Raw genomic sequence first — 14,026 nt, 5'->3', positions numbered from 1 at the left:
GAGGCTATTACGATGCTATGTGTTCTCATATTGTTGTAGTGAGATATTAAGATATTTATGTAATGAATTAATTCATAAAAAATCCTGAAAGAATATTTATTATAAATTACGTAAATTGTTTACCTACATTAATTAGAACAATTAGAAACTAGACCACACGTATTGGATAAACACAGGTGTGTTTTGTTTCATATTACTTTTGTTATAAATCTAGCCTTGTATACTCAGCACTTTTGTATAAACGTTATTTGACCTAATAACCAATCTTATATAATCGTAAATATACAATAATAATAAGTAGAGTTTAGTCATTCATTCATTGCTCGTATTTCACTCTAGTTGGTATTCGTAATGTGAATACGAACTAATTTAAAGTAGTAATGTCATCGATTCCGTGTGTAAATCAGTAGTAAGTAAATACATCACATTAAAATAAAGACACTAATTTACTTTTGCAAATTATTATTAGATGACGCTATGGAGTCCATATTGAAGCCATATTATTGTTGCTTCTTTTTGACGGGAAAGATTTGTTTTCACGTTCAGAGCGAAAATACAGAAGCACTATGCATGAAATCAAATCTTAACTCTCGTGTTTTATTTCGATATACTCTTTATGAGTAATAGAAACCAAATCGCCAAGAATTTTTGATTAGATGAGATATGTTGTGAAATGCAACTTTTATATTTTCCAAATCTCTCTTTATATCTTTTAGCATCATCTATTTTGTTTTGTAATTCTTAGAAGGCACAGATTAAAGCAAAAATCTGGATTTTGATTTCGTCAATAGAAATCTTCGGATATCTACTTTCGTGATTAACATCACATTAAGTTTAATATATTATTCAACCTCTTTAACAATCAAGATGTATTTTCTAAAGAAGTATCGCCAATCCATTTTGAGATAAATATGGTGGCGATACGAGAGTATAACAAGCCAATATCTTATCGTTATATATTATTTTATAATATATTGTTGTATGGCGTTTAAGCATAGTCGTTTAAAAAACAAACCTACATACATTGGAATTATTCAAAAAATGGTGCTGCCTTAGAAAAAAACAGAAAACTGAAATAATTTGATCATATAATGAGGAGAGCCAGATATGAGATGCTACGTGTAATAATGATTCGCTTAAAAATTAAAAAAAAAATGGTTTAAGATGAGTTCACCTTAATTATTTAGGACATCTGTAAATAAAGTTTGCCATGTGAATCGCCAAGTGAATCGCCATAATAACTTTCCACCTCCAATAGGAGAAGGAAAAAGAAAAAGTAAAATAAGCAGAAACGCCTCTTAAAAGGTGGATAACAGATAACAAGAAAATTTCACGGTAAAGTTCCCTGAACACAACGGATTCTGATGATATGATGTTATTACAAAATACTGAAAGGTATTTAGGCCAACGTCTGCTACAGTGACCATGAGCGATCGAAGAAAAATGTTTAAAACTTAATATGACACAAATCTAGAAGGTGCATTTAAAAAAGGAGTTAATACTACAAATAAGATGATTATTTGGGATAAGGAAATGATTGTAGAAACTTATAGATTATAGTATATGTATTACATAGTAATGGAAAAAAACATAAAGAAGTATACAGTGGAGAAAGTGTCGAATGAATGAAATGTAAAAAGCCAGTGGTGCGTTATATGATAGAAAGATTCTATCATAGAACTGCCGTAGAATCAGTTATCATACGCAAAACTCAATGTTGGATAGTAAAAAAAGAAAGAAGAGCAACGAATGAGAGCACGTAGGACACGTTTCGACATCTCTGTCGAAAGAAAAACACAACTTTAAGAAAGAACTTAGTGTACAGAAAACCGTTAATGTAAAAATTTGCTACTTACTGAGTCTATTTTAAAGAAAATTGGCTAGGTTGATAATGCCACAGGGAATATCTACTTATTAAGGATTCTGAAAGTCGAATTGCTCTCCGCTGGATACCTTTTTGGAGAGAGGAAAAAAGAGAAGGAGGCAGAGACAGAGTGATGGAGAGATATAGGGAGAGGGAGAGCTGGAGAGAGAGAGAGAGAGAGAGAGAGAGAGAGAGAGAGAGAGAGAGAGAGAGAGAGAATGGGACCAAAGTACTGTCAACTGGCATGGAAACTATTTGAAGATACAATTGATAATTATGGTCTTTAAAAACTTATGTAAATTTATGTAAAACGTAAAGGATATTAACGATATGTGAGACAATTACAAAAGCTGTTAAAACAAACTGTTTGAATTTGAATTACGGTTGAATTTAACAAGAGACTAGTAAAGGGGAAACGCTAGCAATTATTGAAAGCGTTTCTTAACAAAGCTAAATCATCATCAGACGTTTTGAGTCCACTGATGAACATATATCTCCTGTAAATAGTTGCATTGCATCCGATCTTGAGCATCCTGAATCCAGTTGTACTAGACGGGCTTAATGTCGTCTGACAGCCTTGTTGGATAACGGCCTCTATTACGATAAGCATCGTGTTCAGGTATCCATTCTAAAATTTTCTTGGTCTATTTTCCATCTCTGACTCTCGCATCATGCTCTATCCAGTTCCATTTCAGCGATGTAATTCTTTTAACTGCATCCGTAACACCAGTTTTTCTCCTAACTATTTGATTTAAAGCTCTATCTCTAAGGGATATTCTCAACATTAACTTCTCCATTGATCATAGACAGTTCCTCTCGAGTACATGGAAATATCTGATCTTAAGACTACCCTAAGTTTTCAGTAAGCTGACCATGTTAGTTCTATTCTCCTGTTTAACTTTGTTGTTTGATTGTCCCTTCCTAATTTAATCTTGTGGCCGAGATACTTATAGCTATAAATTTATTCTATTTGCATGCCATTGGTTGAAATGTTTTTGGCCAGTACAAGCTTGGTCATGTATTGTGTTGTGAAAAAATTAATTTTAAGGCTAACTCGTGGACAAAAGGTTTGAAGGTCTTAAAGAAGTTCACAGTTCTACCCGGTCTGCAACTATTACATACTGCAGCTATTACATATATTTCGAGGAAGAGTTGTGTACCTGTGATCAATACTGCACTCTGTAAGAACTCTCAACATGGAGCTATGTTCGACTGAACTAAATGCGTTCTCAAAGTCTACAAATATTAATATTAATGGATTGTTGTATTCTGTAACTGTTCTGTCAAGGATTTTATTACTTATAGGTGGTCATTCGTTCCAAAGCCACTCCTACATCCAGCTTGCTGTAGTGGTTGGTAAAAATTTAGCTTAAATCCCAGTCTGTCAGTAATTATTCGAGTAAGGAACTCATATAAATGAGATAGCAAGTTGATAGGTTTCCAATTTCTGTTACACCTTCTTTATTAAGCAATATTATCGTAATGCCAATATTCCATTTTTCTTATGTAAGTCCTTCAAAGAGGTGGGCATTATAAAGAGTTTTTAAAGCTTTTATAACACATTCACCTCCTAGTTTTATCATTTCACTTACAATGCCATCTTCTCTAGGTATTTTGTTGTTTTTTATACCTTCTAACGCTGGTTTAATTTTCTTTTCGGTTATATCTGGAAGTTTCTCTGATCCTTGATTTTATACTGCTTTATTTTTTAACTTATAATTATTCCTCGTTTCTGTCTTTAACTTTCGTTTTAAAACTATTTAGGCTATCTGTGGTACCTATAAGCTGTTTATTTAGTGGTAAAGTTCCTTATGTCTTTCCTAACGGCATTTGAAATGGTTTTATTTAAATTTATAAGCTGTACAATGTTCGTTGTGTGCTTACCTTTCATTTCCCTTTTTTATTGCATTAGGTTTTTTGTGTCTTCTGTGAGTTTTTCATATTTCCTTGTTTGCTTGTCTTGGCACTTCTGTGTTTTATCTGACACGTCTTTCTATAGGTTACTCTTTATTTCTTCCTGGTATGATCTTGTGTTAGTAATCGCAGTAAATGTGACTTTTTTGACCTTGTTACAATTACAATATTTATTTTTTTCTTCTTTACGTTCAATAGCATCTTTGCTCTTACCATTCTTTGGGTATTTCTGGTTGAAAATTGATTTAATACAGTTATATCTTCAACAGAGTCTTTCTTGTTAGTAAATATAAAGTCAATTTCGTTCTTGTTTAAGCCATTTAGTGATTGCCAAGTCCACTTTCTTTGAGGACTTTTTTTAAAATGCGTGTTCATGACATATAGCCTGTGTTGCAGATAAAATTCTATAAGAGTTTGGCCCCTTTCGTTTCTATCACCATATTCGTAAGGTCCAAGTACAAACTCCATATCATCCTGCTTGCGGCTTATTTTGGTGTTTAGGTCTCCTATCAGTATAGTGTAGCTGGTGGTTACCTCTTGTATCGCAGTGTTAACCTCATCGTAGAACCATTCACCTTCTTTGTCTGTGTGGGTACTGGTAAGTGCATATAACTGGATGATCTTTAATCGAATTTATTTGTTTACTTTGTAGATAAGATATATATATAACTCTACCACTTATACTTTTAAAATCCGACGCCACCATTAAAAGACTTATAATACAATAGGTTTCCTGGCGAAAGTACTTTTTTCTTTACCTGAAAGCTAATTGTAATGCTAGGAAAGCTGGGGTAATGTAAAGTGTATGCCAATTTGAATATGATACTAGATGTTTAAATTTGAATATGGTTGTATAAATTAATCAATACATTTGTCCTCCCTGTATTCCTACGATCCCTATAAGTACCGCCATCGGGCTCGTGGAATGCGTCCCTTTAAGACAGAAGAGCACCAGTCGTTGAAAAGAAGAGACGCAACCCGGCACGGGAACCCATGCACGCACATTAAATTGATTTCGTTCGTTGTTTTGTAGTGCAAACCCTGGTAATTCGACCCAGCGGTAAGTTTTTACCTAGTTTTACCTAAACCTATAAATTGTTTTTGATTGTTTATTGCAACCATTTAAATTTTAATAATTATTTGCACCAATGAGGAAAAGTCCATTTTCTCGCCAGAGTTACCGAAGGAATAGTTCTGTTAATTAAGTACTATTAATTCGTAATAGTACATTTGTTTGTTAATACCCCCACATTGGCCTATCTAGCCGGATTTGAACTCATTTATTGAAAAAATATTTTTTGTTATATTTAAATTTGAATGGTTGGTTTCGTCTCGTCGTATTTTTTATCGTTTTGAGGGTTCTTATCTTAAGTTTGCGTCTCTTGTCGTGGCTCGAGAATAATTTATGACCTTTTTGTAAAGTCGACCATATGGGACTTTTTAGAAGGGAATTATCGTCGTTTTAATAAAGTATCGAATTACAAATCGGTAATTTCGGGGTTTTAGACCACATTTTTGTACACTTTCGTTTGTATAATATTATTGGAACTTGTTAGAAATTTAAAATGGAAAAACTTGAAGAAAAGAATAGGAAGCTCAAATTTTTAAGAAAAACTGCGTTAAATGATATTCAGTTAATTTTCGATTTAGGTTTTAAGGCCCTTTCAGACGTTTCTATTCGCCCTTTATTTAAAATTAGACTAGAGGATTTAGATTCGATTCGCGAAGAGTTCTTAAAACATCACACTAATATTATTAGTAATATTCTTTCTGTACCAGACGCGGATACGAGGGTTGAAGAAAATGTTCGGGAATTATTTTTGGAACAATTTTATAAAATAAAACTATTTAGTGCGGAATTATCTGAGCCACAATTTGAAACTCCAGAACCGTTTAGATCAGTAGTAGTTCCACAATCTAATATTCGCTTGCCTAAAATAGAGCTGCCTAAATTTAAGGGTGATTTTAAGGAGTTTAGTTCGTTTTTAGACTTATATAATTCGGTTGTACATAATAACGCAGGCCTAGCAGACGTAGAAAAGTTTAAGTATTTGAAAGGATGTTTAGAAGGGACTCCACTTAGTCTGATTCGTAATTTGTCAATAAATAGCGATAATTATCAAATTGCTTACGATCTAATTGTTAAACGGTACACAAATGTTCGTCTTTGTGCGACCGCGCATTGGGATGCGATCTTGGGCGTACAGAAAATATCGGTAGTTAATTCGAAAAATCTGGCTAAATTAGTAGACACGTTTTTAGAAAATTTAGCCGCATTGAAAACATTAGGTCTTCCGACAGAACATTGGGATTTTATTATGTTTAATTTACTTTTGTCGAAATTAGACGCGGATTCAGTAAAGTTATTTGAGTTAGAAAATAAATCGAATAAACTCCCGTCATTTCAAAAATTGGTAGAGTTTATTGAAACTCAGTACATTGCTTACGATAATTTGAATAGTAGCTTAAGTGAATCTAAGAAATCGTCGAGGGCTCCAACTTATACGGAGCCAAAGTGTAATTATAAACATTCCAATGAGTCAAGGCATAATAGTAGTTCATCCTTTGTTACAAATTCGTCGTCAATATGTTGTGCTTTATGTAAACAAAGTCATTTTCTTAACCATTGCTCGTTGTTTTTGAAAAAATCTCCAAAAGAAAGATACCAATTTTGTAAAGAATCTTCCTCGTGTTTTAGGTGTCTTAATCAGGCTAATCATTCTGTCAAGTCGTGTCCAAAGGTCTTTAAATGTAGTAAATGTAATAGTCACCTTCATAATAGTTTGTTGCACTTTGATAGAAATCGTTGCAATAGTCAGTCGTCCACAGAAAATACTAATAATTCAGGGGCATCGGGAGTCGAACAAAATTCGCCTGAAATATCACATTGTGCTGCTAGTTTTGTAGGGAAGAAAAACGAAACAAAAAAGGAAATCTTGCTCGGTACTGTTTTAGTTCACGCGATTGATAGTAAGGGATGTAAACAGCCCTTGAGATGTCTTCTAGATTCAGGTTCAATGAGTTCGTTCATTAGTCGCAAAGCTGCCAGTAGATTAGGCTGGCCTAAAACTCCTTGTTCATTTGAAGTTAACGGACTCAATTCGATGCAAACGAAACTGAATCAAGGTCAAATAAGTTTTTCTATCCAACCTCGTCATCAGGAGTCACCGGTGTTTCACTTGGAGGCTATTATTACAGATCGGGTTTGCTCGGATTTGCCGAGCACCAAAATTGACATATCGACGTGGAATTATATTAAAAATTTGAATTTAGCCGATCCCGAATTTAACTGTAGTCAATCTATAGATTTGTTAATTGGTTGTAGCATATTTTCGAAGGTGTTGTTAGAAGGTAAAATTGAAGCTAAAGCGGGACAACCAGATGCCCTAAATACCGTTTTTGGTTATATTTTGTTAGGACCTACTAGAACACCTAACCTTTCGTCGACTTCGCTTGTTTGTCTTTCAAATATTGAAGACCCACTAAATTCTTCGTTAACGAAATTTTGGGAACTGGAAAACGTACCGGAAAAGCCAGTTTCAGAACCAGAAGACGTTCTGTGTGAGAACATTTATCTGGAAACGCATAATCGGGACGTCTCGGGTAAATATGTTGTATCTTTGCCTTTTCGTGAATCGCCGCCTTGTTTGCAAGATAGCTATGATATTGCTTTAAATAGATTGCTATCATTAGAACGACGCTTATCTCGTCAACCAAGTTTGAAAAAAGAATATTCTTTTCATATGCAGGAGTATCTTGATTTAGGTCATATGCAGTTAGTCTCTAATGCCGAAAAGAAAAGGGGAAAGTATTATATTCCACATCATTGCGTTGTGAAACCAGATAGTGTTTCAAGTAAAATTCGAGTTGTATATAATGCGTCTCAGAAAAGTCCCAGTCGCGGTAAATCTTTAAACGACTATTTACTGGTCGGTCCTAAGCTGCAACAGAACATAGTCTCGCTGTTGCTGAATTTTAGACTTAATCGTTTTGCGCTGTGTGCGGACATTCGTCAGATGTATCGTAATATTTTAGTCGCTCCTGAACACACCGATTATCAACGCGTGTTATGGAGATTTTCTAGCGCTGAGGAAATTCAGGAATATCGTTTATTAACTGTTACTTTTGGAATAGTATCTTCGCCGTATCTCGCTTTAAGAACTCTCCAACAATTAGCATTAGACGAAGGCTCTCGTTTTCCTAAAGCCGTCTCGCTTATTCGTCATGCTTCGTATATTGATGATTTTGTTTTTGGTGCTTCGACTCTCGAAGAAGCACAAACTTTAGTTGACGAATTAGTCGCTTTGTTAAAGTTAGGAGGCTTTGAGTTACGGAAATGGTGTTCGAATGAACCCAAATTGTTGTCGCAGTTTCCTGAATCCCATATTAATCCTCACTCCATTAATTTTGATCCAGAAGCAAATGGTCCTTCATTAAAAATCCTTGGTTTGAAGTGGATTGCACAGTCCGACGTCTTTCAATTTTCAGTCAAATTGCAAGACGTCCCTTGTACCAAAAGATCGTTTTTGTCCGAATTAGCTCGAATTTATGATCCTTGTGGTTACTTAACACCTATTACCTTTTTCATTAAACATTTAATCCAACAACTTTGGGCAACCGGTCTTAAATGGGATGATCGTCCTCCTTCGGAAATAATTCGTGTATGGGAGCAATATAAGAGCGAACTATCTCTTATTTCACAGTTCAAAATTCCTCGTTTTTTGAATATTTCCTCATGTCCGATCTTAGAGCTTCATGGATTTGCCGATGCTAGTGAAAAGGGATATGCTTGTGTCGTTTATATTCGTAGTATTGATACTCGTAACCTAGTTCAAGTTAATTTACTGTGTGCCAAATCGAAAGTAGCTCCTATAAAACAGATTACTATACCTCGATTAGAATTGTTAGCTGCTGTTCATTTGGTAAAACTTATGTCGTTTGTGTTAGAGTCGTGGAAGCATATAATATTTCAAAATGTGTATGCTTGGTTAGATTCTCAAATCGTATTGCACTGGATTAAAAGCTCCCACTCGAGATTCAAAACTTTCGTCGCAAATCGCATTTCGTATATCCAGTCCCATAGTCAAAATTATTCTTGGCATTATATCGAATCTCGAAATAATGCAGCCGATGCGCCTTCGCGAGGCATGCTACCGGCCGCTTTTCTATCAAAATTAGACTGGTTAACAGGACCTTCGTTTTTGTATAATATTCCATTAATTTTTCCAGAGGTTCCTCCCTCATTGCAGGAAAAATCCTCTTTGGAAGAGATAAAGAAAGCTTTAGTGTTTGTTTCCACTCGTGAGGAACATTTTCTGTCTTGTTTGCTGAAAAATAAATCGTCTTTTACCTCGATCCAAAGAATTTTGGCTTTTATGTTGCGATTCGCGCACAACTCTCGTTATAAAAGGTCGAAACGGTCAGGACCCTTGACTTTCGTAGAATTAGAAGACTCGTTGATTATTCTTGTCAGATTTACACAAGAAAAGTATTTTGAAGAACATCTTCAATCAAATTCTTTTCCAAAACCATTTCGTAAGTTGGGAGTATTTTTAGATGATAGTACTCAGTGTTTAAGAGTAGGTGGTCGTCTATCTCAGTCTTCGTTATCGTATGAAGCAAAACACCCGTTTTTGTTACCAAAAAAATCTCGTCTTACTACTCTTCTAGTTCGTCATTATCATGAGAAGTATTTACATGCTGGATTTAAGAGTACTCAGTTTTTGGTTAGTCAAAGGTTTTGGATAATGTCTTCTAAACAAGCCGTTAATTCGGTATTGTCCAAATGTATTAGATGTTGGAAACAATCTCCTAAAAACTTACAACCCCCTATGGGTAATTTGCCTAAATTTCGTCTCGGTGCCATTAAACCCTTTTCGATTTGTGGGTTAGATTATGGTGGACCGTTCTCGATAACCATGTCTCGTTACAGGGGAGTTAGAACTCAAAAGGCCTATTTGTGTCTATTTGTATGTTGCGCTACAAAGGCTTTACATCTTGAATTGGCTAGTGATTTGACCGCGGAAGCCTTTTTGGCCGCTTTACAACGTTTTATCGCTCGGAGAGGTCGAGTATCGCAAGTGTTTTGTGATAATGGCACTAATTTTCATAGTGCTTATCGACAGCTTAGTAGCTTCATGGAGAGCGCTCTCGATAAAGAAAGTATTAAGTTTTCATTTGCTCCTCCCGCTGCTCCACATTTTGGTGGTATTTATGAACGGGGAATTCGTTCTGTAAAGGAACATATTGTTCGTATAGTCGGGGCTCAAATTTTGACCTACGAAGAATTTTATACCGTTTTAACTTTAATTGAATCGGTCTTAAACTCACGCCCTCTCACCCCATTAACCAATGATGTTGAAGATCTCAATGCGTTGACCCCAGGACATTTCCTGACTCTTGAACCCTTGACATCTTTGTCTGTGCCTGATTTTTCGGAGGTATCCTTCAATCGTTTGTCCAGATGGCAGTTGTTACAACGCATCCATAGGGATTTTTGGGCTCGATGGCGAAAGGAATATTTGCACACCTTGCAACAAAAGTCCAAATGGTTAGATTCTGGCTTTGTACCTAAAATCGGTGCCTTAGTTGTTTTAAAGGAGGATAATTTGGCTCCGTGTAAATGGCCTCTCGCGCGTCTTGTTGAATTACATGAGGGTAAAGACGGTGTAGCTCGAGTGGCTACCGTGCGTACGATCACCGGAACCTTAAAACGGCCTCTTGTCCGAATTTGTCCCTTGCCAATAGAGGAAGACTAGATGGTCAGCATTTTTTACTGATGTTGTTTTGTTCGGCTTTTATCAAATAGAACCACGACGAAACCACCATTTTAATTTTAATTTTTTTTTTATTTTAGTTTAATTTTGAATATTTGTTTAAGATTTGTATAGGAATTGTTTGTATTAATTATCGTTTTAGTTGTTTAAGTAATGATAGTATTTAAAATTTTAGAATTCGTTTTGTTTTTTAAAGACATTATGGCCTTTAAAGGGGGGAGAATGTTTAAATTTGAATATGGTTGTATAAATTAATCAATACATTTGTCCTCCCTGTATTCCTACGATCCCTATAAGTACCGCCATCGGGCTCGTGGAATGCGTCCCTTTAAGACAGAAGAGCACCAGTCGTTGAAAAGAAGAGACGCAACCCGGCACGGGAACCCATGCACGCACATTAAATTGATTTCGTTCGTTGTTTTGTAGTGCAAACCCTGGTAATTCGACCCAGCGGTAAGTTTTTACCTAGTTTTACCTAAACCTATAAATTGTTTTTGATTGTTTATTGCAACCATTTAAATTTTAATAATTATTTGCACCAATGAGGAAAAGTCCATTTTCTCGCCAGAGTTACCGAAGGAATAGTTCTGTTAATTAAGTACTATTAATTCGTAATAGTACATTTGTTTGTTAATACCCCCACACTAGAATTAACCTTTTTTTCAAATTACCGTGTATTCCTGCGCATCCCACGACATAACTACTTAATGAGTCCGGTAACAACAGCGGTCGAGTAATGTAATAGAAAGCATACATTAAGTCAAAATATATAATAGTAAAGAAATTAAAAGTAAAATTCACCAAATAAGATTACAAATGAAGAATTTAGTAAGGTAAGTTCAGTTGAACTACTGCATTATACTAACTTAAAAGTTTATGTTGATGAAAATGTGAGGCTGTAATGGCAGAAGCTGTTTATTCAAAACTGTTTTAATATCATTTGATTTAGCGTGTTTAACGAATACATCTAGAAGGGAATAGAAGTGGTTTGTTGAAAGTATATGGTTAAAGAAAACAGAGTTACTATTGCAAATGTCTGTGATTTTGTATTTAATATTTAACTTTAAATGTTCTGAAACACGATTCTCTGTTGTTTTGCCACTTTAGTCGATGTAAACTGCTTTACAAGAAACACAACAAAGCTTATAACAATCAACAACAGACTTAAGCAAAAGATCTTCTTGAAAAACAACATACCAGCAGCTGTTATCAGTACTTTATCTCTGCATTTATCATTTGCATTCTATTTCATCCTATACCGTTTTCTTACGTTCTTTTACTAACACATCTATTACATTTTAAAAAGTACTGGGCTTACACTACCTCCTTTCTTAACTGCTTGCATTGTCTCAAATGGTTGCGACTGTATATTTTGTGCTTTCATTAGAGGTGGGCTAAATATCACTACCCTGTGATTTAACAGCTGTGATAAGAAAATAACAATCACGACCTGTGAATAATAACAAAATATATAACAAAGTTTTCAGTGTTTTATTGCTATATAAACAAAATAGACTGGGACTGTAATTTCTGTCTTATTCCTCACTTTTATGTTTGTAGTTCTTGATTGCCATAACGTGATATTTTCCGTTCTTGTCTCAGTCGCAAAGTTGTGAAATGCAAGACGTGTAACAGGATAACAAAGATCGAGATAGAGGTAGTCAGCGATATTGTGAAGTCTCTTTCTAATGAGGAATGCAAGGGCAAAAATAATATTATATCGTCCTTGGAGGAATATGAACATCGCCAGTTTAGTATAATATTAGTACGTAAACAAATATTATTTGAAGAAAATAAAAAGAACATTTAAAGTATATGAAAGAGAGGAGAGAATTTTGGAGTTTGTTAAACGAGTACTGGTAAAAGAGGCCTGCTCGTGTTTTGGGGAAAGAGTTGCTGGTATGCTGATAGGTTGATACTTAGAACGGAGAAGGCTTTGATTGGTAGCCTAACATAATCAACAAAGGGGAGCTGTTTTGGTAGAAAGGAGATATCGTCGAGTGTGAATTAAAAGGTCAGTCAATAATTTTTGTGACCGAATTTTTTCGTTTGTTTCAAATAAAAGACTATATACTATCAGAAGATCAAAAATTATTGCTATTTTAAAATACCATAAATTTTATAAAAGTTGTTTTAACGTCAAAGGATATTTATTAATATTGCTTAATAAATTTAAAAAGTTTCTTTTTATAATATTAAGAATTCTATTTTTTTTAGTACAACGACATATGAACAAAGATTCCAATATTTCAAAATTTTTATAGGAAGTATAATTATTTTACGAATATCCAAATTTCTTGTTTATGTTGTTTTATCAATGTTATAAAAAAAAACAAACCGATAAATTATTGATAAATTTTCATATTATTTCTTTTAATAATAAAAGATATTTGTATTTGCATATTTATGTTATTTCTAATTATTTCCTTTCGGCTATTTTATCCCGATAGGGTACAACTAAGAGATAATGGAAGCCACGAGAAAAGATAAATATAACCTAAGCTGATTTATTTTTTTTTGTTTAATAAAATGGCACCCTGAGATTGTTTTTTTTTATGTATGATTTGCGACACTTAGATAATTAATTAAATAATTAATTAAAGTAATTAAATAAATAAAAAGTCTTAATGAGTTATATACTAGAGAATTTTATAAAAATTATTTATGTGAGGGCATTTTTAAGAAATTAGCATATAATAATTGTAAAAAGTTGTATTTTAATAATTATAATGTTGTAGATATATTTAAGTGAGCCATGTGACTAGGCAACCAAAAATACTCTTGAAAGTGACAGATAGAAATTAATAATTATTACGAATATAAAGTGGGGTTATAATGATATGTTGTTTAAAATGTGTATTTTATTAAATTAGAGTGTTAGTTACTAATTTAAGTGTATATTCTGATCTGAAAAGCCTAAATGTCAACAAAATTATCAATAGAAAATTAAAGAATTCTCCAGAATGCAGAATTTGACCTTTGTTTACGGTGGAACATTCTGGAATAATGGTTATGTCTGTGGATCGAACATATACTGTTTCCAGAACATCCATATAAAAGAAATAGAACAAAATCGAATAGGATTTCTTACCAGATGATTCTGGAACATGGAAAAAGATATAAATACCCGGTGATTTGGATTCAAGGCATCAGTTATGAGTTACAGTTACTATGAGTCCAGTTTAGTATGAAAGTTAGTTAGAGTTCATTCAGTTAGTAAGAAGAATTCAGATCAGTTATGAGTTACAGTTACTATGAGTCCAGTTTAGTATGAAAGTTAATTAGAGTTAGCATGAAATAGAAGTCAGATTAATTATAATCAGACAGAAGGTCCAATTGTTCAATATAGTGAGTTAAATGAAGATTAAGAAACAGTATAAAGAAAATATTATTGAAGATTAAAAATTATGTAATGTATAAATGGTGATTGGATAATTCAAGAAGTATTAATTGAAAATTAAAATTATATAAT

At 33.9% G+C, this 14,026-nt stretch overlaps 1 protein-coding gene across 1 annotated transcript; it reads left to right on the top strand.

The window, feature by feature from the left end:
- The first annotated feature begins 9,915 nt into the window (after positions 1–9,915).
- LOC140446426 (uncharacterized) lies at positions 9,916–10,536 on the top strand. Its single transcript, XM_072538975.1, has one exon. The coding sequence runs from the start codon at positions 9,916–9,918 to the stop codon at positions 10,534–10,536; it is 621 nt and encodes a 206-aa protein (XP_072395076.1).
- The last annotated feature ends 3,490 nt before the right edge of the window (positions 10,537–14,026 follow it).

This window comes from Diabrotica undecimpunctata, chromosome 7, assembly GCF_040954645.1.
Source record: "Diabrotica undecimpunctata isolate CICGRU chromosome 7, icDiaUnde3, whole genome shotgun sequence".
In the NCBI taxonomy this organism is placed as follows: Eukaryota; Metazoa; Arthropoda; class Insecta; order Coleoptera; family Chrysomelidae; genus Diabrotica; species Diabrotica undecimpunctata.
The sequence above is the reverse complement of the archived record's forward strand: the minus strand, read 5'-3'. Positions and strand labels throughout refer to the sequence as shown.